This window comes from Epinephelus lanceolatus, chromosome 23, assembly GCF_041903045.1.
Source record: "Epinephelus lanceolatus isolate andai-2023 chromosome 23, ASM4190304v1, whole genome shotgun sequence".
Classification (NCBI taxonomy): domain Eukaryota; kingdom Metazoa; phylum Chordata; class Actinopteri; order Perciformes; family Serranidae; genus Epinephelus; species Epinephelus lanceolatus.
The window spans coordinates 16,314,045-16,341,780 of NC_135756.1; the positions used below are offsets into that span (position 1 = coordinate 16,314,045).

Sequence of the window (27,736 nt, forward strand, 5' to 3'; positions counted from 1 at the left end):
AACCAAGTTGATTAAATCACTGTCGCCACCTTTGCTGGCATATGAGATGGGAGATTTGGGGTCCTCCATTAAAAAAAGAGAGCATAACACACTTTTTTCTGCAACAATTTTCTGCATTCTGATGTTTTTTTATGCACCAATTTTTGCCTTTTCTGCATCAATTTATGGTGACAAAAATGCTCTCATTTTGTCAAAATAAAAGTTCACAGCTAATTCTGTGATTTTATTTAATCTATGACTTTCACTGATAGTTAATGGCTGTATTTTTTACTAAGATTTGTCAATTGCTTGGACACAGTAGCAGGTAATTGTAATAGACCTCTATTAGTCCTCCATGTCCTTTTGAGACTGTAAAACTGCCTCAAAAATACACAAAGAATAACCCCTCCATCACACAGCCAGTGGATCAAAGATATGATGTAGAACATTGAGCTGTAAAAAATCACAAGCACCCTCAACGGCTCCATTAAGAGATTTTATAAAACCTTGGGCCCCATTCAGAAACTGTGTGAACAGTCTACCTGGCCTTGAGCTTTGAGTACCTCATACCTCTACAGGTGGTCTGTCCTATTTATGCAGTAGAGGTTCTCACCCCCTTTGCTGCATCACAAACTGTAATTTAAATAGATTTTTTATTTGGATTTTAGAAATAAATATGAATGAATAAAAAAACAACCTGTGCTATAAAGCCCATACTGAAGATTTTATGAGGCCAGTTACCTTCATAAGTCACGTAATTGGTTAAATTCAGTCCAGCTGTGTGCAATCTAAGTGTCACATGATCTCAGTATATACAGTATATACACGTAATCTAAAAGGCCAATGGGTACCACAAAGCTAGCAGCACCACAAGGACTAAGGGGCTCTCCAAATAGGTCAGGGCGCAAAGTCCCAGTAGGCTACTACATAATGTAGTTGAACTATTAATTTAATTACATGTAGTTCACTACTCCCCAAAACTGCTTGTGTTAATGCCTCCACTGATAAATGGAAAAATCCCTATGATGAAGTGTGAAAGAAATCTGCTAAGAAGTCTATTTCTTCTCTCTAAACGAGAGCAGATCTGTATTTTAGTTATAATTAGGTTAATGAATATAGCTGTTGGTTTCATAGCATTTCCATTTTAATTTATTATTTATTAAAAGCCAGTGTTCTTCTAAAATTCGTTAGATGATTTGTCGTCCTTTGTCACCTAGCATGTAACACTGATGTGGATGTGCCATGAAGGAGGAGTACCTTTGACTCCACACAGCATCAGCATTCACTAAAAGCAAAACTCACCTCTCCTATCCACCCTTGAATGTAAAAAAAAACCAAGTCACTCTCATCCTGTTTTTCTCCTCCATCTCTCCACTGGCCCCTTTACTGCAGCTGGGAGGAGAATGAAACAATGATAAATGGCCAATCTCTTCTGTTTGATAAACAACAGTGTTTTCAGGAGGGAAGACGGGGGTTGCTTTTTTCACTGTTTATCCATTAAATCTTTCCCCAACTGTGGCTTCATTTCAGCAAAGTTTATATATTGATAGGTGGTACAATTTTCTTTAATTTAGGAGAACAGAGGTCTTGCTCAGCAACTCTGGCGGTGAGGCAGCCTGAGACACATGACAAAAAGCAACTACAACATTTCAGATAGATATTTTCTCTGACATTCTTAAACTTTGTTGTCAGTGAGTCAAGTGTTGAAATGACTTCAAAGTTTTCTTCCTCCCTCCCAAACTTTTTATTTGTTCCTCTCTCTTCTCTTTGCAGGAGTGTGCCGGTGAACCCCTCTTCTCCCTCTTCTGTGCCATCAAGCAGCAGATGGAAAAAGGCCCCATTGACTCCATCACAGGAGAGGCACGCTACTCGCTCAGCGAGGACAAGCTCATCAGACAACAGATTGACTACAAGACGCTGGTAAGGGGTTCACCGGCCTGGGGGTCCAAGGGCTGAAAGGGGATACTTAATATGCTTTCAGGGACAAGAGGAGGGAAAAAGGGTGGTTATGGGTTGTCGGTCATGAGATGAGCAACGTGACATAAAGTTGTCGTTGTCACGCTTGACATGCAGGGGCCACAGGAGTGGCGACCTCACTTCCTGTTGAGAGTCGAGCTGTCATGAGAAAGAGCAGGGCTTCAGGATGAGGAGGGAGGAAAGAGACTATGCATGTGTATATGTCTGCACAAGCAGAGAGACGCTGAAGCTCTCTCCTTCTGGAACCTCTCGTTCCAGAGTCTGTCTGTTGTTGTCTTCGCTCCACTCTGACGTGTTTGTTTGAGCGGGGGAAACTCAGACACTGTTTAGTGCTTACGTCTTCCTTTTCTAGTGTCACATCTGTTTGTACTCTACATTTTGAGAGTACAGATTTTCATACTCGATGTCTGTGGTGAACTGTGATAGGGCAAAAAACAAAAAACATCCTGGAAATTTGCCTCAGATTGTCTTTTTACAACGTAATCATCAGTACTCACCACCACCCCACTTCCCACAACATGTAGACACATGTAGAAACCACACTTGAAGAGTAAAGATAACACGTTGACCCTCTCAGTTATGTGTATTTGTGCTCATCTCGTAATTTCGGATAATTCCACCAACACCTGGAGACAGAGCTGATGAATATGCTAATAATATTATAATTAGCTGGTTTACTGCTCATCATTGAGGTAACACATTGCTGCCTCCCTTCAAGCTCTGAGGAAAAAGCCGTTTCCCTGGTGGATGATCTTTTCTTTTCCTGCAATTCTCTCAAAGACCCTTTGGCGAGCACAAAATTATTTCAGTTCCATCTGAGCACCAATCCACTGTGCAGTCAACATTATTAACATAAAACACACAAACCTCTTCTCTACAAGCGATTAAACATGCATTAGATATAGCACAATTTATCCTTTGCACCAAATCAACTTGGAGAGATGCTTTTATCTTTTCTCAGATACCCAGAAAACATTTCCCACATGTGAAATATAACAGAAGTTTTCTTTTAAAACGGCAGTCAGTACTTGGGATAGCGTCTCACTGGGCAGTCTTGTTTGTATTTCTCTTCCAGGTGGTGAACTGCATCCACCCAGAGAATGAGAAGAGCCCGGAGATCCAGGTGAAGGTGCTGAACTGTGATACCATCAGCCAGGTGAAGGAGAAGATCCTGGACGCCATCTACAAGAATGTCCCTCACTCCCACCGCCTAAAAGCCTCCGACATGGACCTGGGTACGAATCTTTGTCCTGTTATATATAAATAGTGTGGGAAAAGCATTTAAACAGCCATCTTTAGTCCTGTTTGTGCAGCACTAGTATTACCTGGGGACTCCATGTTATTTCAAAATTACCCCCCAGGTAACTGCTTTGTGCGGCACATTCTCACAGGAAAAGCAAAGTCTGTATTTTACTCAAATTTACTGACATTATCCCACAGATATGATGTGCACAGTCATTTGTAACTCCACTCAACACAACACAGAAACACTAAACAGCACTATGAGCATACAGACATGGCAGATTTGCACGGGACAAAGATCACAGACAACCTCTGCAATCATTTGAAAAGACCAGAGGTCCCCAGATAATACTAGTCTTTGCAAATAGGGCTTTTGGTGCATTACAGAAACCTTCTGTTCACCATGCAGGAGAGTCTAATAACAAAAGTTACCTTCTGTTTTGTCCTGTCACAACTGGTTGTTCATGTATTTATGTGTTTATCAAGAGATATGTCTAATTCTAGTTTCCACAATTGTAGTCTTGCTCTAGCGCATCATTGTAGTTACCGTACATCTTGTCAAAACATTTCTAACCACGCAGTGCTTCCCATCTATGTGCCTGGAGAAAAGCAGGCTGAACTTAGACACCCATTGATTTTTACAAAGGCTTCCCCACCCCTCCCAGCCCCTCTTAAAAAGTACAAGTCTTCTTAGATATAGAGAAGTAGCTTTCTTTCCAACCTCAGGAGACTTGACATCCTGGCTCTGTTGGCTCAGATGTCTGAGAGTGGTCTCTCCCCTCCCCAAACTTCCCATCGATCGACTCTCATGTCGACTAGCGTCTGAGTCAGATGATTGATCAGCTAATCAATTGAGACACTCAGTGATCTCTTCCCAACAAAATCATTTTCCCAGTGTTCCTCCTCCCTTTCTTTCTTACTTTCTGTCTTTCTTACTTTCTAAGGAGGAGGATACGACGTACAGGAAGGACTTGATTACATGAATGCAGGCGTGGGTTGCCATTTATGACCCCTGTGGGCATCTACAGTATGAAGTTGTTTTCCCCGAGTTGTGTAATTGTGTTTCTTTGGTATCTCAATTGCATCTAACTCAGGTCTAATATATTTGCAAATTACTTCAAGGTGCCTCTCATAAGGAAGACTCCAATGATATACCTTTTCTGCCAGACACCCAGTGATCAGGGGGCTGGGTACACCTTGTGCGTGTGTGTTAAAAGTACATGTGCACAGACACACAGCATAACAATGTTATCCACGATTGTTTGTCTGCTGATATCTACAGGCATTCTGCACCATGCACTGTGGTTTTTATAGTTTAATATTGCCAGATGGATTTTCTGGGCCCCTGTTGTGTGTTCGTAATAGCATATTTATAACCAACCCTGGATCGTAGATGGGGCTGAGTGCATACTGTGGGGAATCTGCCTGTGTGATAGCTAAGTGAAGAGATTGGTTTAGCCTTTTGACAACACCCCTGGATAAAATTGTTTTATGGCCCCCTTTGGGCAGGATGTGTTGTTCTATTATTGCTTTATTACGAAAGGGAATTGGAAATTGTCAGAGTTAGCCGGCCACTCGCTCTGTATGTGTGTGATTTCGAGTGAGAGAGAGAGGGGGAATGACTAAATACAAGCTCACAAGAGAACATGTGTATGCAGTAGGTATCCGACGTGCTGACACAGATTAGAAGAAAGTTCTCCTCTAATCATAAGTACATAAACAGACATGAACATGATTGACGTTTTGTTTCACGCCTGTGGGTTTTCTTTTAATTTGCAAGTCATGCTGTTGTAATTAGTACTTGTCATAGGCCTTGTGTTATTTACGTTGACGATGATGCTTCAGTGAAACAGGTCCTTCCATTTGTTATTTTGACACTTAAATTTTTAAAGCGGTCTGATAATATAAAGGTTATATCAGTAACCCTTTTTACTAAGACATCACAGCTAAAAAGTCCCTCCTTTATTGCGCCTTTGCATTCTTACACAGAACTAAACAACGGTAGCATCAAGTCGCTCCAGTGGCTGATTTTAGACAGCATGCTAGCATCATCGAAGCAAAAAGGCTTGATATATATGTGACATATAACACAACAGCGTCACCCTTAAGTGTGGCATATAACATACACGTCAGCTTCCTGCACTGTATAGACAATAACAATGGCTTAACATGGCAATAACAATCATTTACCCACCCTGTAACATGGCGGCAGATCCTATCCCCTGCCTGGAAGGTAAGGAGTTTACGGACTTAAGTGTCTGCCGAATTTACAGACATTTTTCAGTCACTATTCTTCTTCTTTGAGTTAGCTGCTAACTGCTGCAAGCTGCTTTTAAATGTCCTAGCAGTATAGCACACATAAGATGTCATCAAAACGTCACATCTGTCCCATCCATGGTCCTGTCGGTTGATCCTTTTCTACAGACGTTCCAGCGAGACAACTCTGCTCCCCCATTCCACGATTGTACCTTTTATACAGAACAGCAAGGTGGAATAGCCGCATGAAATTCCCGGGCAGTGTAAAAGGTGCTAGTGGCTCTCATGATCTCTGATGTACACACACACCCATACACACACACACACGCACAGCTTGATTGCAATTGCTGATAAGAATAATGAGATTGTGGCAGGTCTGTCCTGGGACAGATTGGCCAGGAGTGTTGTTGTCCCAGATATTGTTTTTTTTTATTCAATCCATAGTCCTCCATTGGGTTTTCAGAGAGGATGTGGCGTAAGAACAAAGACGCTCGACCCCGTGTATGTGTGTGTGTGTGTGTGTGTGTGTCTTTGTGTGCGTGTTACCAGTAGCAAATGTGTATCGTGCATCTCTGTGGAGTACAACAGTCACCTTCAGCCTTTCTCTTCACCATCAGCTTCCATACACTCCCCAAAGCCCTTATCTTTTTGGCTGTGTGTGACTCTAAACACAAGTCTGTACACACACAATCACATACACACTCTTCCTACTGAGCAGCGACCACTGGATTTGGGAATTGAAGTAATCTCAGTTTGCTCTGGTTTCACACTAAGTTTATTCTTTTATTTATTCCTTTCTCTTTTTTCTCACTCCTTCATGTGTTTACTGAGCCTCGACTGGAGACGGGCGCTCATTTGCATCTTTATGGGAAGATGTACTGTATAGACAAAAACAACAGGAGAATCTTTATTTCCTGCAGATTTTTCAGATGCTAACACAATTCCGGTCGATCCTCCAAAGACAGGCCTCATCATGCACCGCAGTGATTGCTGCTTTGTTTTGCTGTTTGTGATCAGAATAGGAGATGACAGTGGCCGATGCAAGTGGGAAGCTCAGCAAGGAGCAGAGACACAATAACGTATTCACAAAGCCTGCGATGTCTGCAGAATGAATAGAGGAATCATCTGCTTGTTTGTTTTTGAGATGGGTTTCCTTTTTCACTTATGATAATATTGCTGGGGCATTGTGAGATGCTTCTATCAAAGCTTTTGTTTTGTTTTGTGCTGAGCTTGCACAGATGTGGAAAGCCTGGTGTGTATGTAGCGTAAATGTAATTTGGTTGTAAGGTCATGTAAATCCTGTTGCTTAAATGAAAGACGCTGTCACGTGCATTGGAAGTTACTTGTTGAAAAGTATGGAAATGAGGTGATGTGCAGTCTGCAGCTTTTTACTTTCATTCCAGACAGTGTTGCTGTGGATATGAGTCTGGTGTGTTTCCACCAAAGCTCCCAGCAATAACAATAAGAGCAGCGAGGCAGGGGGCTTAGAGCAGTGGTCGGGGGTTTGAGAAGGAGAATGCAGGGACCAATAGCGTGTTCAGAGAGCAGAGCGTAAGGGCCGGTGCTGCAGATAGAAAAGGAAGTGCACAAGCCCTGGGCAAGCAGCTGTAATCACACCTATTGATCGCAGCAGCAAAAGAGATGGAAAGGAGTTAAAAGGGAGAGTTTGATTCTAAAAAGAAGAGTGGATGATTAATTTAACTCGCCTGTTGTTACTGTCTCTCACGTGTGCCATTTCTCCCTTGGTCTTACACCGCCTTTCATTTCTACTCCTACTCTAAAGATTTTGTGTTTTCACCTCTTTTTGATTTCATTCAGGCTTTTCATGACAACGTGGCGTGATTGTTCTGAAGAAAGCAAAGGAAGGCGTCAGTAGATGACGATGGAGATAGTGACAGCTAGTTTTGTGGCAGGGTGATTAGAAAAGAGAGATTGTTTCTTCTTTTTTTTCTAATGATTTTTCTGTTGTTGATGTGATTCATGTTTTCATAACAATTACATTCTAAGTGTAGACATTTTTTTCAGCCCATGGAGAGAAATAGATTGCTACTGTATGTGGCACTGAGTGTTCGGAGACATTAAAAGTGTTTTCAGAGACATAGACATGAAAAAGGATTAAAATATCTTGCCCCCCATTTAAAATTAAAACTCATTAGAAATAGCTAAGGACTTCAGAATATGTTAAAATTACTGTTTTGTTGTCGTCTATGTGATTTCTATTATTTTCTAGCAGGTCTGGTTGTGTCTTAAAGGAGAAGTCCGGTATTTTTTAGTTTATGATAAAATAGTGTGGCTAAGACCAAAATAGTGACGATTGCTCATTTTCTGAGAATTTGGCTTTCCCCTGCCTGGCTTAACACTGCTGCCTATGGCCATGTGTGAACTTGTCCTAAAACCACCCTGAATGTTCGTTTTCAAAGCCATGAGACTCATGTAGTGGTCAGTGGTGTTTGTTGATGTTCTGACATAAAAATCTTTTGATGTGTTTGAAATGTGCGTTGTATGTGTTTGAATTTAACTCAAAATATTGCTTGTCTCTGCAAACATACCCTTTCAATTTAGAATCAAATGCTCATCTGTCATGTTGTTACGGTTAAAACCACAGCTGAGAAAATGCATAGTTTCTTGCACTAAAGGCATTTCAGCACTCCAAACATAGTTGCAAGATTTGGAATGTCTTATCTTCGCAAAACAAATGCATGGTAAACATAAATACTGTCAAAAGAGTAGTACTCAGTAAATATAAGTTGGTGTTATTCTGATCTTTTTTCACAGAATGGCGTCAGGGTCGAGGACAGCGCATGATCCTGCAGGATGAAGACGTCACCACCAAGATCGAGGGTGACTGGAAGAGACTGAACATGCTGTACCATTACCAGGTACGCCTTTGACTTTATATTCTAAAATATGGACAAATGCAACCTGCATTAAACTAATGTCACAGCCCAAAATAAAAATAATATGCTTCCTTTGGGTCCAAGTTTGCCTATGGCGTGGAACACCTATAGACTTGTGTGCACATTTTTTAAAGATAATTTGGAATCAGAATTGACAGATACTGTGTGTTTAACTTTGATATTTCAGTAAAATTTCAAAGTCCTTGAAGTTTGAGAAATACAAAGGATTTGTTAAGTTTCAGATCTCACGAAGAAAGGAGTAAAAGAAGAAAGATCGCTATCTACAGAGACTTAGCATCCCCTGGAGCTTACAATGGATAGATTACATCTTTCAGTTGAAGGCATTCTTGAAGGAATTCACATCTTCTCTTCCAAAATAAGATATGATTGTTTTCATCCCAGTTTCACAGCAGATATATACAAACATAATGCTGAAACACATCTCTGAAACATTAACAAAAACAACTGATACCATGCACAAAGGCCTGATATGTAAACAGGCTTAGTTATTTGAACATTTATTTCTTACCACCCATCATCCCTCTCTACAGTATATCTAGCTGTCTCTGATGCCCCCTCAGCTCCCTTCCACCTTTCCCTCTAAAGCTGTGTGACCTCATGATCTGCTCTAAGCTCCAAACTATTCAGTGGACAATTCAGTCAAAGTACTTTTCCAGCCATTTAGTTGTGCAAGTCCTCAGCTGACAGGGACACCCCTCACACACACACACACACACACATACCATGAGTCATCTGTCAGGTGAAAGGGAGTGAGGCAGGGCGAGGCAGGGAAGTGACCAACAGCAGTGATACTTGGAAGTAATCCCATATGTGTGGAGAGGGGGAAAGATAAAATCTGATGTGCCGGCCAAGTGTCGTCGTCTTTCTGAAATGGATTAGAGTTAGCATAGATTTCATGTACAGAATAGACACATCGGTGGTCACAGACAGACACAGGGTACTGTATGCACACACATGCACAGTTAACAGCCCAATGGAAAGGATCAGGGTTGGACAATATGAGGAAAATATGCATACATTTATTAAATATTGTGATAACATTGCCACTTGCGATAATTAAACTGATAGTTAAGTGCACTCAGTCTTTGACTCAGACTTGCACAGTGCTTGTGCCACGTCATCTGTCTTGTAGCCAAAACATCGCCAAGCAGCTGACGTGCAGTATTTTTTTGGCACCACTTGCTGACATTCGGCTTTAGTCTGCAACTATCTTGTCACGCTTTCCTCCTTCATGACTCATTTCCACGTAGCTCTGTGTACGTATTCAAGTCAACTCGAGGTCCATTCATTCATATGAAAACCTCAGTGATATCCCACGTGTTTGCAAAACACCTCCTTCCATTTTTTTCTTTTCTTTTAAACTGTCCAGTATTTGCTTCAAGCACATTGAAAGCGTTTAACTTTTGCGGCAGATTTCGGACAGACTTTATACAACGTTTCACAGGAAGTTAGCATAAAAACAAATTAGCCAACAGATAGTTGAATGTAATAAAGCATCACTTATACATTTTTCCTCAGTGAAAACGGCATGTTTAGCTGTTCGATATATGGAGTCTGTGCATAGTCAATCATTTGTCTTAACAAAGTATTTCACAAAACTGGCAGACCTTGCTCAGTTGTTACCATGAGTTATTGGTCCTGTTTCTGTGTCTGCACTGCTGCATGTGCATGTTCCACAAGACTAGGAGGTGGAAAATATTTAAAATTAACTTCCTGCCATTTCTATGGTGGTGTTTCTTTCCATGTGTAAAGAGGTGCATTTCATTGTGTTGAACACAAGGGGCATATTTCTTATACTGTATGGAGATATGGACAACAAAAGGAAAACTGTGGAGGTGAGGCATTAACCATGCAGATAGTACCACACTGTCCGCATTAATCTAATAATCTTACGATGCCTAACGGTAAGGGCTTTGTCTGATTTGCCAGAGTTAACAGCACAGTGCATTTCAGATAAAATACCGTCTACAGACAGAATTTAACTTGATACCTTATTACTGTATTCAAAGTGCAATATCACAGTCTTTTGCAATGTCTTTATCACACAAGTTGACAACGCAATGACAATAAAAAAGCAATATATTGCATAGCAAAGTAAGCGACACATGCATTTAGTTATTTTAACAGGCAGTTACAAGAAGATTTGCACAAAATACAAAGACATTTACTCATTATACACAGAAAAGCTTTTATGCAGAATGTCAGACAAACTCATATCTGCAGGTGTTCTGAGTAACGCCTATCCATCCGGCCAGCCAAAATGAGACCGGGTGGAAAAAAAAAACAGGCCTGCCTTGTCAACATGGTGTTAATAATTTGAGCAGCTAAGCAAGCAGCCACTGTCCCCTCCAAGTGCAGTTTGCGTGGTGCCTAAATTAAATGTCAGCACCAGCAAGTGTCAACAGGCTTGGAGTACGAGGCGCGGGTGGAATGGATTAGGGAGCTGATTCGAATCCGAGATAAGATAATGAAGACAGAAGTTAATTCATTTTTTCAGGCCAGGGAATAAGGGCGCCTTATCCTTGACAGAAGCCAAAAAAAAAGGAAATACTCGCATCCACTTAAATTTTGTCAGGTGGCTACGCAAAGAGCGAGGGAGGGAGGGGACGCCAAAATCACAGTCAGACTGAAGTCAAGGGCAGCTGCAACTCAATACATAGCATTTCCACTCTTGTTTTTATAACTTTATTTTATTGAAATGTTAAATCTATAAGTAATTTAATTGAAGATCTTGTCGCTTTGCTAATCAAATCCATTATTCTGCCAAACCGGATGTGCTGCTGCATTTGGTCCTGGGATGCCCTGCAGACATCTTATCTACATATTTCTGGCCTCATTAGAAGCTAAAAAGACCAACCAGGCACACTCAATAAAATCATTTGTTCTCCTCTATTAAATGATTTGATTTGATGTGCCACTAGCCCAACTCACCCACTCAGTTTGCCTTCAGTTACGATGTGACAGTTTGCATCACAAACTTTGATTTTTTTTGCACAGGAAAACATCACATGGTAGCTACAAGCAAACATTTGGCATTTGCCATATCAGATCTTTCTGTCCCATAATGAGAGACATTTCTCTCCGCCTCCTCTCTTTGCAGGAAACTGCTCTCTGTTTTTATCCTCTCCTCCAAATGCTATTTCCCCAAATGCCACTCCTCCTTTTCATGTCCTATTGTGCTCTGCTCATTTTATATCCATTCAACATATAAGAGCAGTGATCAGGGAGCATGCTTGAGGGTGTTGGAGAGTTGGGGGCTCCACACAAAGGAATAACAAGATCTGCCCTGTGGGGCCCCCTGCTTACAATAATATAAACATATTATGCATAAGGAGCAGATTGAGTGACTGGGTGACATAATGATACAATCTTAATAAGGTCCCGGTTGCCGCACACACACACAAACACACACGTATACGCACAAAAGGCCCCTGGTCCTTATTCCCTGTCCCATACACCCACACTATGATAGAGATCACTTCAATTAACCCTGCCTTACCCTGCAGCACAAGTAGCCAGATTATGCAGAATAGCGGTATAGTTAGTGTGTGTGTGTGTGTGTGTGTGTGTGGGCACGGCTGGGACAGTGCACATCCCAGTTGTGTTAATTGAAACCCGTTTGGCTGACTAGGGGAAAAGGAGGGGCGCACAACTGGCTCATTCATTCATTTACACACACTTATTTACACATAGACGAACACAGACACACACACACTACTTGATTCTTCACACCTTCACACACACACTCTTAAACTCACACACTACCCAACCCTAGAGGAAAGGTTTTATTATTGAATAGAGACTGTGGGATATCCCCTCTCACACAGGCCCGTACGATGCTCTGCTAAACTCTCCCTCCCCCCTGTCAGTCATCATACGTACATGTGGGCTCAATAGAGCACATAACGGTAATAAGATATTCTTTGTTTATCCAAATGAAACCAGAATAGATGGGGGGAAATATAGAAAATGACACCAACTCAGTGATCTATGGGTTTTCTGATTGGCTGTGATAGAAATCTGCACAAATGAAAGAAACTCTGTAAATGGCTTTTGTTTTGAATAGTTATTTGAATAATACATGTGTGTCTGTTTTTCAGGTACCTGATAATGCGGTAATGGCCTTGGTTCCCAAGCAAGTTACAGCCTACAATTCAGTAAACAACTCCACTGTGTCTCGAACTTCTGCGAGTAAATATGGTAAGCCGACCTGTTTCTGTGCATCTACATGCGTCAGTAGAGTCTGTGTCAGAGAGCTGCTTTCCCAGCAGACCTAAAGGAATACTTCACCCCATAAATGGCCATTTATATATCAATTACTCACTACATGTTACCTTGAATTTGTTTTCTTGCATGCATCCCATGAATGAAGGATCCAGAAATGGAGAGAGTTCTCGAATTGTTATTGGAGTCCACGTTTGACAACAGCAAAACTATAGATAAGCTTTAGACATAGCAAAGATAAGTTTAACTTTCAGTTAGTCCCTTGTCGGAAAATGCTGCCTGTTTGGGAAGTATTGAGCATACGACTGGATAAATGTGAGAGTTTGTAAATGGAGGTTTGATGTGATTTTGCTGTTGTTACACCAGACCCCTTTTACCTAAATTTGTCAAGAATTTTTTAACGTTTTTGGATTCTTTGTTCACCAGAAGCATGCGAGAAAACACCAAATATTCCTCTTGTATTCAACCCAACAAAGGATGAGTAATTTCTATACAAATGGGCATTTGAGAATGAGGGATTCATTTAAGAGCAGGCACATACAGTATGTTTGAAACTACATGAGTGGTCATCTTAAGTGCTATATCGTAGGCAACTACACTTGCTTGAGTTTCTTGAAGACGTTTCACCTCTCATCCAAGAGGCTTCTTCAGTTCTAATGACTGGTGCAGAGTGGCAGGATTTAAACTATGTGTGGGTGTCGTTGATTTCACATATGAGCTCTTAGTTTCAGAGTCATTAAGGTCACGTTGTTGACCCACCTGGCTATCGTGTGTTGTTAGGGTAAGATGGGACTAAGTGTGAATGGATGTGAAGTCGTCTGGGGAGGGATCCCAAGACAGCATTGTAGGTGTGAGATAAGTTGTGTCTCAGGCCACCTCCTCTGTTTAATGATGGTCATTCCAGTTTGATGTAGATGGCTTCTTTCATGCCTCTTTCAAACCATCTCTCTTCTATGGCCAGACGACATTGCTGTCCTCGAAAGAGTGTCCCTTCTCCTTTAGATGTACGTGGACAGCTGAGTCTTGACCTGACGAGCTGGCTCTCCTGTACTGTGCCGTTTCTCAACGACTTTATAACGGGTCACTACTACACAGAGTTTAAAGCCTGTGACACTGCACCAGTCATTTAGAACTGATGAAGCTTCTTGTCCAGTTGCCTATGATACAGCACTTACATAACCATGACCTGGATGACTGAGAATATTCACCAATACATGTGCAGTCCTTATAAGCAAAACTGCATTTGAGAAAGTCATTTAAGTCAATAAAATCATAGACAAAATATAAATATCAAATATATTTCTATAAATTACAGTAGTATTAAATAAGAATAGATCTGATCCCACAGCAGTGAATGTGCCCACCTGAGAGTGGAAATCTGGTGACAAGCTTCCACAGGACCCTACATGACAACATTGACAGACCTGGAAAAACAAGATACAATTTTAGAGTAGCTGAAAGGATTTCTAAATCATAACAAGACACCAAATAGACTTTTCATCTGTTGTCCTGGCCTCTTGAGTCTCCAAAGTGTGTCCTCTCATCCTTCCGTGTGCCAGTGTTTTTTCCCCCTGTCCGTCTGCTCCACGTCTCCTTGAACCAGAGAAACCACCAAGTTAGTTGCTGATCAAAGGACCGGCCTCGCTGGCCACAAACACTTCAGACACATCAAATGTGGTGCCACATTATTAGCATGGGCTCATCTCCATACGGTCTCACCTCGCTTCTGCGGCTCCAAATTAGAGCAGATAGGACAAGGTGAGCGGCGCAACAGAAAAGGGAGGGAGGAGGCCAGGAATATCTCCCTCCGCAATTTTTTAAAAAGGGATTGACTTCAAACGCAAGTGTGATCCACTTTACAACTGGTGTGGTACTTGAGAGTGACTTTGAACTCTCCGTGAGTACAATGGCCAGATAGCGAAGAAAGAGACAAGGCTGAATTTAATATAGCTGCTGAAGAGGGGCAGGGAGAGCGGAGCAGGAGAGAAAGTTGTGGAGAAAGTGGAGATTAAGACAAACACTGTGTAACATGTTGAGTCAGACTATAAAAGGAGAAACTCTCGGTCTTTGATGTGATGTTTCCATCAGAGAAAAATAACACCTCCTTTGTGTGGATCAGAATAGAATCCAACCAGAAATCTCTCTCCTGTGTATCGTACTCTGCCTCAGCTTTCTAACTTCTTGAATAAACCATTAACACAAAATGGATGTACTACCCGATCTATCTCTCTATAAAGACCTAGCTCACATCCTCTTGTACCCACACAACCTCAAAAACAGGACATTTAGTGTCACACGTGTCCAGCGTCCTTGAAAAAATACAAGTAATAAGACAGAGAATACTTGACACAGGTCTCGTCACAAAGCTTCAGTTAAATACTGCTCGCTGAGGAGCCTGAAAGCAGAGACAAACATTTTCAGTGGATCATACTGTAATTAATTTTGAGCAGTCGACACACACAGACACTCACACATTCTCTGTATCTGATGTCTCCAGCTGTCTCTTTCTCCCTGAACTCTCTACCCCCTTACACTTCTCCTGCTTTTCTCTCTGGACAGATTGATTTCTGTCACGGTGGAAAAACACTCTTTTTTTTTTTCCACTCCTCTCTCTAAACCGCACCCACTGATCAATTTTTTTTCACACTGTGTAAACATTCATTGAGCCATGTGTTTGGAAATGTCATCACCACTCTGGCCATTGGGTGGGCCATACATATTTCATCTCGTCTGACACCTGTTCGATTTTGTGTCAGGCTCCAATGCCATGTCTTGTCTCTGGGAGAAGGAGCCATGAAAAATTAACCATGCACACTTTCTAAAAGTTTCATATCTAATCTCCCAGACCTGTAAATTGGAAGCCACAAGCCAAAAAACTATATTCTGTTGCTGACATGCAGGTTATGGCTTTCTACGCTTGTTTAGTGAAGCGACAGATTTGTATTTTTAGTGGGGTTTTGTTTTTTGTAAGCTTTATTTTCGTCTTGTTTACCTCACACATTGCCCTGAGTGAAGGGGCAGTTCACCCCCCAAATCAAAAATACATTTTTTCCTCTGGCCTACCTCCCATAGTGCTTTTTATCAACCTAGATTGGTTTGGTGTGAGTTGGGGAGTGTTGGAGATATCGGCCGTAGAGATGTCTGCCTTCTCTCAGCTTGTAGTGCTCAAAATGCCAAAAATAATAATAATTTAAAGACCCAATGGCAATGTGTCTCTACAGAAATCCTGACCTGGTACTCATGATAATCCACAGACCTTGTCATCAGTTGTGCCCACCAGAAATTTTTCAAAGGTGTTGACAGATGGGGCCACTGAAAATCTTGGCTAGACACAGCAAAATCAAAAGCCATGACTGAATTTCAGGAATTCGCTTATGCTGAAGAAGTATCTGGGTTAGTTGAAAACTATGTCAATATGGGGAGTTAAGGAATGGCATACTGATGTACTTTGGTTTCTTTTTATCACAGATAACATTGCTAATTATCTGATGAACACACATATGACAGCACAAATTAGCTAGCTCAGTGGTGCTAGGTGAGCTAGCTGTAGATGCGTGCTCCCTCTCCATGGTGATATGGTTTATGGGTGTAGTTCAGTAGAACGAGGATAGTTCTTACAAGAAACTCAAAACAAGGTCTGTGGATTATTTTGAGTAACCAGGTCATGAGTTCAGACACATTGCTGTTGAGTTTTTCCAAGTATGTTTTTGGTGCTTTGAGAAACACAAACCAAGTGCCATCTAGTTCCATTATATTCAAGAGAAGGTAGACATCTCTATGGCCGATATCTCCAGCACTCGGCATCTCACACCAAAACAATCTAGACTGATAAATTGCACTACAAGTAAGAGGAAAAAATATGTATTTTTGATCTTATGTCCAGTGTCTCAGTGTCCTCTCTGTGATGACCTTATCTTTCTGATACAGGCAGGAAAAACTCAACAGTTTACAGATTTTGTAGTTGTACATAAATGCTAATGAAATAGATTCCCATTATATCTCACTGTAAGAAGTTACAAACCAATGGGAGCTTTACTGATGCTACAAGAAAACAAACACTGGTTGGACATTGTGGTTTTCTGATCAGTTATACCAGCACGACATGAACGAATACATGTTTTTGTTCACAGAGAACATGATCAAGTACACTGGAAGCCCCGACAGCCTGCGCTCTCGTACTCCTATGATCACTCCTGACTTGGAGAGTGGGGTCAAGGTTTGGCACCTTGTGAAGAACCATGAGCATGGAGACCAGAAGGAGGGTGACCGCGGCAGCAAGATGGTCTCTGAGATCTACCTGACACGACTTCTGGCTACCAAGGTGAGCCTTAAGTGAAAATATAATTTATTTCTCCTGTTACACTCACTCTTTATTTGGATAAGTTGCATTTTGAAGGGCATGTTATTAAAAAGCAAAAAAGGAAAAGAGTTTTACTGTTGTCTGAACAGTACGTGGAAATTATTTTTATTTTTCTCGAAGCAGTTCAGCAAGTGAAAGGCTAAAAGGTCACTATAACCTTCACCTTGTGATACCATGACTCAGAAACCCTTCACTTTATTTAAATATTCATATTTACTTTGGATGAGTCATCTCAGTGGGAAACATTATTCAAATGTATTCCTCTATCCCCTCAGGTGAGAAAGAGAAAATAGATATTTCTGTTTGTTTTCTCTTTTCATTGCTGTTGCGTTGACGCGGCAGCATATCAAAAAGGGTAAAGAAGAAAAGATCCATGAAGCCAGCGAAGGAGTTTCTGTAATAAAAAAAATTATCAGGCAAAAATAGAAATGGCTATAAAATGAGTCTCTTTGAATGTGCCTCCCGACAATGGCCTCCAGAAAAAAAGCAGTTAATTTGGTTTGGAGGGAAATGTGACTTTGATCCAACAGCTGAATGCAAATTTCCAATCCACTCCTAAATCACCTTCTTCCTCTTTTTTTTCTGTCAAGACATCCATTTTATCAGACACAGACAGAGGCATACAGGGAAGGTAAAACATAAAGAGAGGCTACGATCTGAAAATGTTCAGACAGTAATTTTTTTGATTCAGGAACATTTCAGTTTATTTTTGATCCCCTGCCTGCCTTTGTTTAGCAGTTCACATACAGAACATCAACTCAGTTCTGTGTATGTAATGTAAATAGACAGTGGCAGGAGTCTGAAACAGAGTGCCTCATACACACAGTAAACAGCCACAGAAAGACGAAGCAGGTGAATAAAAATAAAATAAAAATAAAAAGGTGAATGTTTGGCTATTATTAACAGACCAAATGAGACTCGTATGTCACGGAGGTTCACGAGCAACACTAATCAATGAGACATGTTTGGCAAGTCCACCTTATCTTTAAGTCATGACTTCAAGATAATATGCTAACAAGTCCAGAGTTTTTTGGTTTGTTTCACTTTCCTACTCCGTCATCATCAAAACAGAGTCTGTCTGCAAACCTGCGTGACTTTCCTGCGACCACTGTGGCCATATGTGGAAATTACAGCCTGATGCTTAAAGCTGCTTTCACACATGACCTTAGAAAAGTGGGTGTAGCCTCCAAGTCTAGAAAAGTGAAGCCAATGCGAAAGTTCCTGAAACCCGCATTCTTTCTAATGGCCAGCAGGAGGCGACAACACTGGTTGCAAAAAAAAAAACTTTGATCGTATAGAAGTGTATGATAAAATGGACCTGTCTCTCACTTGATTTGTTACCTCCGTAAACATTCTCCTAACAAATTTATGTTCTCACTCGCTAGTTGCAAGTCTTCATCAATACAGCACAATGTTCATTTTGTAAATTATGGTCCCAATTTGAGAAGCATAGACCGTAAAGCAGGGTATGCTTGAGGCCATAGCTACCTTATGGTTGACAAGTTGCAACCACAGTGGTGTCTTCGTGTTCTCAGTCAGCTCCACCCTCTTGTCCAAATATGGTCACTTCTTGCTCCAAAAAACCAAGATGGCAACAGCCACAATGCCAAACTCGTGGCTTCAAAACGTTAATCCACAAACCAATGGATGGTGGCCACCAACCACTGGCTACATCCACTTCTTAGTCTATGCCTTCACATGATAAGACAGTTGGAAGATCGTTGGTTTGATGTGGCTCCTCCAGTCCGCAAGTTGAAGTATCCTTGGGGTAGATACTGAACCCCAAATTGCTCCAGATGGCTGTTCCTTCAGTGTGTGAGGCAGGTGGCACCATGTATGGTAGCCTCGGCCACCAGTGTGTAACTGTGCTTTGAGTGGTCGGAAGACTAGAAAAGCGCTACAAAAGTGCAATCCATTAACCATTTACTATTCACCAAAAAAATAAATATTAAATAAATAAATAGCTAGTACAAAATAAAGCATATATTTTCTGTTAAAAAGTACAGATGTTGGAAGACTGCAAGAAGGGCAACCAGTGTGTAATATTTGGCATGGTTTATTGTCAATCTGAATCTGAATCTGAATATTCTACCCATTAATATGTTTATACAAGTGTATAATCGCTATAAAATAAAATTTGTTTGGTTTTCGTAGACTTATAATTATGCTTTTATATTTATATATAGCAAGGGCCTTGCTTTAGAGAGGTCGCCATCTTGCGCCGCCATGTATGTACGGCAGACTGAGCGGACAATCCAGCCAGCCAGAGAACGCGTTTCGCGTGTATAAATGAACCAACGAAGACAGCGGAAGGAAGGAAGAAGGAGGAGGAAACAGTAGAGAGTGTTAGTAGGTCGTCGATAGAGAGTAGTGAAAAGTTGTTTTAGTTATAAAGTTTGCGAATGGACCACACTTACCACGCAACAGGAGAGAATGAACCCGAACATCATCTGCGAGGAAAAGAAGACGCAACTTCACTCCTTGTGATTTACTCTCTGTGGCGCTTTTCCTCCTGATGATATATCTCCCCAACAATGGCAGCAGTAGCACCGAATCCCATTCTGTGCATTCAGCCTCTCTTCTCGCCTGCTCAGCATCAAACACATGGAGTTCCTCATCTGTATGCTCCGGCTCAAACAGGTATGGCTCTGGGTCTGTGTCCGCTACAAGAAACTCTTCAAAATCGCATTCAAAATCGTCCATTGCAGCTACTATAGTCCGGAGATATTGCTAGGCTAAATAAACAGCTGAGCTCTGTTTACCGGCTACGCTGTCAGTCAGTGTGCGGGCTGGAGATTGGCGGAGCAGAGAGGGGAGGGGGTCCCCACTCGGTATGGTAAACAAGTATGTGTGTATGAAGTGTGTGTGTTACGCTAGAAGAGTCAGAGTTTGGGACGGAGTCTTTTACCCCCTGGAGTGTTACTTTGTTTTTGGAGTGCTCAAATAAACTGGCTTTTTTCCCGAACGCTCCTCTGGTCTCCTGCTCGTGAGGGATTCATTACAATATCATAACATGGCTTAGATTTCTAAATAAACATTCACCTCGTCGCTAGATAGACCTACTCATGAAAAACTTGTGTGCAAGGCTTTTTGTCCCTACAGAACACTGCTTAGTCACTTAATGACCAGCCCACCCGAAATCCACGATATTTTGTGGGTCAGACGACCTAGGCATCACTACTACTGGTCATACCAGACCAAGTAAGGTTGTACCAGGAAAAAAAGCTCCTGAAAGTACTTGAGTAAGAAGAGTGCATTTTATTTCCAATGACTTAAACTTTGCATTTTGAAGATTAAAAAAATTGTTATTTCCTCTTTAATAAATTGTGTAGTATTCCTTTAAGAAAAAAATGGATCATTAGCAGACCACACACACAGATGCAGTTGTTACTTAACACCAGAGAAAATGTAGTGAAACACAGACATTACAAGCAAGTCAGACAACCAACTAAACACCCTCTGTTAATACTTTGGAGAACAAATGACTCCAGATGTGTGTGCAGACGAACAAAATCAGGTGATCAATTAAATCAGAAGACTCAGACAGTGAAAGAAACAACATGCCAAGAGAGGTGTGACAGTGTGTGTGAAGCAGACATGATAAGCAACATGTGAAAGAAAATAAACAAACTGGAGACTGCAGAATAGGAGGCAGGAGCAGCTGTCACCATGACACTTACTATATAGCCCTCCACACACATGCGCACGTCACCTCTCGGCCTCTGTGAGCCGCTCTATTTCCCTGCCATTATCCCATTCCAGAGTGCAGGAAGGTGGATTCTGACTGCAGACAGCACATCATCTTTCCAGATGGATTGTTTTTGTGAAATAACCAGTTTATCTTGGCCGGCCATCTCTCTTGGTGAGAAATGATTGGGCAGACAGGCAGTGTAATTGACTGCGTTTGGCTTTCACCTTGCCAATAAATACCTCTCCCTGGCAACGCCGCTGACGTCTCTCATATTAGCTCCATCAGTGTCACTCTGACTGAGTGTGGGTACAGGGCGTAGTCATGTGTGTGGAGAGCGGAGAGGGCACAGGGAAGGATTGCATTTTCTTCTCTCACTGTTTCACTCGAGAGAGAGTGTGTGTGTCCATCTCTCCCTCACGTTTTCCCTCCTTCATCTCTCTATCTGCTTCAGCGCCATCCCCAACGTTCTGATTGTTTGCTTTCCTCTCATTTCAATGTGGAGGCAGATGGCATCAAAACATCCAGATGACACATTGTGTTTAGATCGCCGTCTAATGACAGGGTAGATAGTCGGGGGGGCGATGTGTTGGCAGTTTCAGCTCCACCGGGGAACAAGAGAACCCTGTGATGATGACTGTGTTGATGCATACGTCCCCCTTGAGATAGGGAATGACGTAAAAAATGTCACAGCCTCAGCACTTGTAGGGACACACGCTGGTTTCAGTGTCTACGCACACATGAATGCATGCACACAAAATGTTCGGTCTCCCCTCGCCAGCTAATGCAGACTGTCACTTGGAAGGCACGTGGGCTCGATATAGAGATATGTAATTCCATCTTCGTAGAAAAACGATAAGCTGTCGGGAATGTGGGCCACATTAGAATTATAGCCGTGATTGTCGGACTAACAGGATTCTCTCTTCCCACTCTCTTCTACCTCTCTTGACTCCGTGATTCGGTCACCCGCTCCAACCCAAATTGGATTTTTATTTGCCAGTGCCTGTACACACCTCATCTGCCACACTCAATGGCCTCTTTTCCTGATAGGAAACCTCTGTCGTTTCATTTCCATCCTTCGCCCTCGCCTTTTCCCGTGCATCCCACCAGCTCATTCTTTACAAGAGGATTAGATTCTCTCACTCTCTGTCTCTCCTCTCTCTTCTCCTCCTCCTCCTTAAAGTCGCCAACATTAAATCAAATTAGGGTCAATGGTGCAGTGTGGGAGCTAATCCGGCAGCACAAAGAGGCTTAGGAGATGCGCCTCCTGTTCCCAGATATTATTAAAAGTCAGCTGTGAAATAACAATTTCCCCCATCAAAGCTGCAAGCAGATTTAGGGGCCAGGTCTGCAAGATAGGAGTCAGACACATAAACATCGGAGCTCAGGGACAAAGTGACATGCACTGCCAACTCATAAACTCGCACAGGAAAAAATAAACACAAGTTTATACCAATCTGTCTGTCACCTGTAGGCACCGGAATGCTGCAAAATGTATTAGACAGTGACAATCTCATTCTCTGGTTCTGTGGGTCCAGTTCAATATAGATACTGGCTTAACATACAGATATTGTACAGTTGTTGAGACTGGAGCTTGTTATTGTGCCGTACATTTTCATATTGCATTTAAGTCACTGTTATTGGTTTTGATATTGTGTTCCTTGTTCCTTCCTATGTATGTACTGGATCAACTAGTTATCACCTGTAAGATTGTTTAAAGGTCCAGTGTGTAGGATTTAGCGGCATGTAGCAGTGAGGTTGCAGAACTGAAACTTCTCCTGTGTGTAAAGTGTGCAGGAGAGCTACAGTGGCGGATGTGAAAACGGTAATAGCCCCATGTAGAGCCAGTGTTTTGTCCATTTTGTGACTGTAGAAACAACATGGCGGACCCCGTAGAGGAAGACCCGCTCCATATGTAGATATAAATGGCTCATTCTCAGGTATCAGAAGCACAACGATTAAAAACCAATGAAAACATAGTTATGGTTATTGTATATCTGCCAACAGATGTCCCTATGTCCTACACACTGCTCCTTCAAGAAAAAACTCTGTAGTTTAGGGCTTCAAATAATCTGTTTTTCCATCTCTCCTCTCCGTCCTCTGCAGGGTACGTTACAGAAGTTCGTGGATGACCTGTTTGAGACCATCTTCAGCACGGCCCATCGAGGCAGCGCCCTGCCACTGGCCATCAAATACATGTTTGACTTCCTGGACGAGCAGGCCGACAAACACAACATCCATGACCCGCATGTCCGACACACATGGAAGAGCAACTGGTGAGTTGAGCAGTTCTAGCATACCTGCAGACACAGAAACGTGCATACACACACATCTGGTCAGGAGCGCTTAAGAAAGTAGCGAGGCAGTTACTTGGACCTTTGACGGACACAAAATTGATTTCATTATTAGCTGACCAGTGTGGTGCCTTTGGCGCTCCATTAATGGCCTATTTAATGCACTGCAGACACAATCAGTACATTTTGGCACATTTCACATGGCATTGCCCTGGTATTGCCCTATGTCAGTGCCAAGCTTCACCACACGCCTCTTCCCTTCCTAATATCCATTAACCACAGGGGCGTGTAATCTTCATTAAAGCCAACCACAAGGGGCTAATCCAATTGGCTGCCAAGACTCTCCATCTATTATCATGGATAACTGGGCCAAAAAAAGCCTGTCACTGTGGAAACCTCCATAGTGACAAATGTGTGCTCCCAGGTGAAGGAAGTGTACCTCTAAATTAATATCTGCTGATTAATTTAGACCATAGTGACCTCTGTGCGCCCACCTTAAGACGTTGGCAGGGGTTAAATAACCAGCAGTGCACCAGAATGTGGTGAGGGGAAAAATGAAAAGGTGAAGAAAGGGAAGTGAACTCAGTGGGAGTTAAACGCACACTAATATCTCATTAGCCTTCTGGCCTCTGCCAAGATCCCAGCATGCATCACTCAGCCCAAGGCTCAGGGGGACCATGGAGATGGGAGGATAAAACTGATGTGCATCAAGGGACAAATAGAAAGATAGAAAGATGGAGGGAGGAATGGGTAAGGAGAAGCTAAAGACGGGGGAGAAATATTATTTACTTTACGCTATGGTCCTAATTTTGGTCCTTTTCCTGCGTCTGCGTTATTGGGCCATTTGCAGCGTGTGTTAAGTGTTTTCTGAGAGCGCAACGGGTCGCTTTTACATTAGACTTTTAATGGAATGGGCTCTCACTAGAAGGCTGTGAATGAATAGCAATTTATCATAACACACCATCACAAAAAGCCACTTAGATTGCACACAACAGTTTGTGCCAATGCCACCGTAGATATCTTCTCTATGTGGGATGTGCATATGTCTGTGCCTTTTCACTTCTCACTGTGTGTGCTTACCCGTGACCTTTAATCGTCTCAAAAGAGTGCAATTTTGGCTGCAACAAAAGCGTTCATTTTGTCTGATGGTACAGAATAATAATGCCAGTGCCCCTCCCATCCAGGGCCCCTGTCCCATTAAACCTACCAGGCCCATCGCCATCATACACACCATTAACTTCAACCCATCACAGCAGCGAGGGCCCCTTCATCCCACCACTACCCCCACCTTCCCTTCAGGGTTTCCCCGTCATCAGAGCTCCACTGTACATCCCTTTGATGTAGCCCCTGAGCATGTAGTGCCTCAGGGCCCATATTGTTACAAGTTTGCTTCTTTCATCGTGATTATATCATTTTATCTATAAAAGACCAACTAACAACAGTGAGTTTTAAATATTATTAGCAGCTTTATGAACAGAGGGTTTGCTTTGCAGAAACCAGTGGTTCCCAACTGGTCCAGCCACGGGGTCCAGATTTTTCCTTCGTCATACTTTGTTTAGTTTTTCATACTTATGGTGTCCAACTGATCTCAGATAGCTAGGAGAAATTAAAAATGCATACCAAACAAAAGTTCAGATCTCAGAAGAATACTGGTCTTTATGTCTCCACACAAGCGATAGCTCTGGCATTATGACTTCATGTTGTCCATCCCATTCTCGTGACCATTATTTCTGAAGAACACCACAAATACTTTTTTTTTTTCAAATTTGGCTCAATTTGGACTTAACAATGAACAGGTTACATTTTGGTGGCCGTAGATCAAAGGTCGATGTCACTGTGACCTTGCATCCACCTCATTTTAATGAACATGATATCTTAAGGCAGCCTCAGATTTGGCACCAACATCAACTTTGACTTAACGAAGAACGGATTCGATTTTGGTGGCCATAGATCGAAGGTCAATGTCACTGTGACCTTGCGTCCTTCTCATTTTAATGAACATGATGTCTCAAGACAGCCTCAAATTTGGCACAAACGTCCATTTGGACTCAAGTATAAAGGAATTAACGTTTAGTAGTCAAAGTTAAGGTCACTGTGGCCTTCTCATTTTAATGAACGTGAAATTAAGACTGCCTCAAATTTGGCACAAACATCCATTTGGACTCAAGTACAAAGGGATTAACTTTTGGTAGTCAAAGTCAAGGTCACTGTGGCCTCATGTTTTTGACCATAAATCAATAATTCATACAAAAATTCACACAAATGTCTAACAGAACAAAAATGATAAAGTGCCATTTTATATCCAAAAGGTCAAAAGTCGACTTCACTGTGACATCATAACGTTCTACAGAAACACTTTTCTGGCCATTACTAAATGTCAAAACTCTGAAACGAAAGGGGAGACATTTGATTGGATACTGACTTATTTTGGGTGTCCAGCTGAGGTGTCCATGTTTTAGAATCAGTAGCGTCTTTGCAGCAACATTTGGAGCACTGTCTGCTGTCATGGTAACATATGTGTCTGGACAGACATGGATGTAAACTGTAACTGCAGCTTGACTGGTTCATAGAGGCATACGGCCATAAGGCGATAATTCTAGTTTATATGTGTAATATCTGAGAACAGTGTGGACATGTATAATGTTTTTATAAAAAATGGTAGAAAATAGTTGCACTGGCATGATTCTTGCCTGCTTTCAGAGCTATACATTTTAGACGTTTCATTGATTTAGCACAACATCCACACACTCTTGAGACCTGGAAGAAAGCTTAAGATGGTCTCCAGGGTTTACTCTAACCCAGGAAATCATCTATGACCCCTCTCAACGCAAGGTCATCCCTCACAACATCTGCCTCTGCCCCTTGAATTACATTCAAACTACCTTTGTGTACAGTGTATCAATGTTTTTGGAGTAAACAGTTCGGTGTCTATGAATTTTAATTGGGCAAGTTAAAATTCAGTTGTTTCTGGGCTGTGTGACAGAGCTGTAATGTGTATTTGTGTGTGTGTACAGTGAGTGTGTGCACGCATGAGTCACTGGCTCCAAGAGCATCTCCAGATGGTATCTTTTGGATTAGCGGCAGCGTGTCAGCGTCTCCTCTCATCCTCACTCTTCTGTATTTGGTGTCTGTGTGTGTGCGAGTCTCTGTCTGCACCGTGTGTTTGTCATTTCGGGTTGCAACAGACGGAATTTTAATTATTGTGTAGAACTGGCACACACTCCTCTTTTCTGCATGCAGATAACCACCTATCTGCTGTCACACACCAGCCCCACCCCTCTCAGACTGTCAGAGGGTAACTTTAGTATCTTTCAACCTGGGCCCTATTTTCCCATGTTTCTGTTTCTAAGTGACTAATGGGAACAACAGTTTTTGAAATGGGTCCAGTATTGAGCGAGAGCACTGCAGCCATCAGCCGTGAAACAGGCTGCGATGTAACATAAATGGGCAAATGTGTACTGTCAATTTATGTCCACTAAAAGTGCTTGTTTTTGCCACCGACAGGCTCAGATTGTTTTACTAAATGTCTGACAACTCTGTGGACAGAACCCTACAGAGATAGACCTTTTTGTTTAACCTGAAACAGCCCCACAATCACTATCACCAAACCCACCAGTCTCCATTTAAATAAATAGTAAATAGTAAATAGTTTGGTTGAAATAAACCCTTAATTCAATAAGTGAGATGCGAAAATGTGTGCACTCTATACACGCTAAAATTACTGTTTTTTTAAATGGAGTCTGGTGGGTTTAGTGATGCTGATTTTGGGGCTGTTTCTAGTGAAATAAAAAGGATCTTACTACCATACAAAATATTTATCTCTGTAGTGATTCGCTCTATATTGTTGTCAGACACTTAAAATGACAATTCGAGCCTATCAGTGGCAAAACAAGCACTTTAAGTGGACGTAAATTGACAGTGCGCAAATGTGCATTTTATTACAGCCAATTTCACTGCTGTCTTGCTCAGTACATGACCAGTTTAAGAAATGGTGGTCTCAATTAGTCACTTAAACATGGGAAAAATACAGGTTAAAAAACACATAAGTAACCCTTTAATGGCATTATGAAGACTTTTAGAGTTGAGCTAATTTTCTGGAACTAGTAAAATTGCGCAGTTCAACTTTTGGGAAAGTTCTCGGTGAGTTTAAGCCCCTTGTCCGCACATACAGCTCGTCCAGTAAAGGATCACAACTTGCCTCTCACATGAAAGGTTTTGCCTTTTCCCCCACTGAGGTCCAGCTGGAACAATGCCCAGTCAGGTCACCTTTATAAACCTGTTAATTCAAACCTTAGGTCGCTGCATGAGAAAGGTCAGGTTCGGTCAGTTCCCAGCCTGTGCTGTAATGCCTCTATTGGGATGCCCTGGATCACAACATCTGTGACCCGAGCAACTTCATTAGGCCCGTCTGCAGGAACGGGACAACATCCCACAACTGCTGATTGAGAGGCTCACTGGCTCCGTGTGCCAGAAGTGTCAATAAGTGCAGACTGCAAGAGACAGCTAGACATGGTACTGAAGGCCTGTCGGGAGAGTCTGATAGTGTGGACATGTGTTCCCTTTGTTTTTGTCATTTGCAGTATAGTGGCTGTCAAAATATTAAGAGCCAGGTCTGATAAACAGTAAACAGAGCTTGGGCTTGTTTGGCTGATTGACAATTCGAAAGTTGGGTGAAGTCAGATGCTTCTTTTTAAAGCAGTGGGTAAACACTCTCTTAAACCGGTTAGATTTTACAGCACTTTGTATTCTTGAATTGACGGGCAGGGAAATAGTCTATTAATAAAAGGGCCTCTCCTGA

At 41.9% G+C, this 27,736-nt stretch overlaps 1 protein-coding gene across 1 annotated transcript in view; it reads left to right on the forward strand.

Moving 5' to 3' along the window:
• Nucleotides 1–27,736, forward strand: part of plxna4 (plexin A4) — a 322,421-nt gene that overhangs the window by 278,737 nt on the left and 15,948 nt on the right. Inside the window, exons 24-29 of the mRNA XM_078165425.1 lie at nucleotides 1,753–1,899; nucleotides 3,032–3,191; nucleotides 8,230–8,333; nucleotides 12,473–12,572; nucleotides 16,727–16,917; nucleotides 22,751–22,920. Of these exons, the coding sequence (XP_078021551.1) occupies nucleotides 1,753–1,899; nucleotides 3,032–3,191; nucleotides 8,230–8,333; nucleotides 12,473–12,572; nucleotides 16,727–16,917; nucleotides 22,751–22,920 (872 nt within the window). The remainder of the gene's footprint in view (nucleotides 1–1,752; nucleotides 1,900–3,031; nucleotides 3,192–8,229; nucleotides 8,334–12,472; nucleotides 12,573–16,726; nucleotides 16,918–22,750; nucleotides 22,921–27,736) is intronic.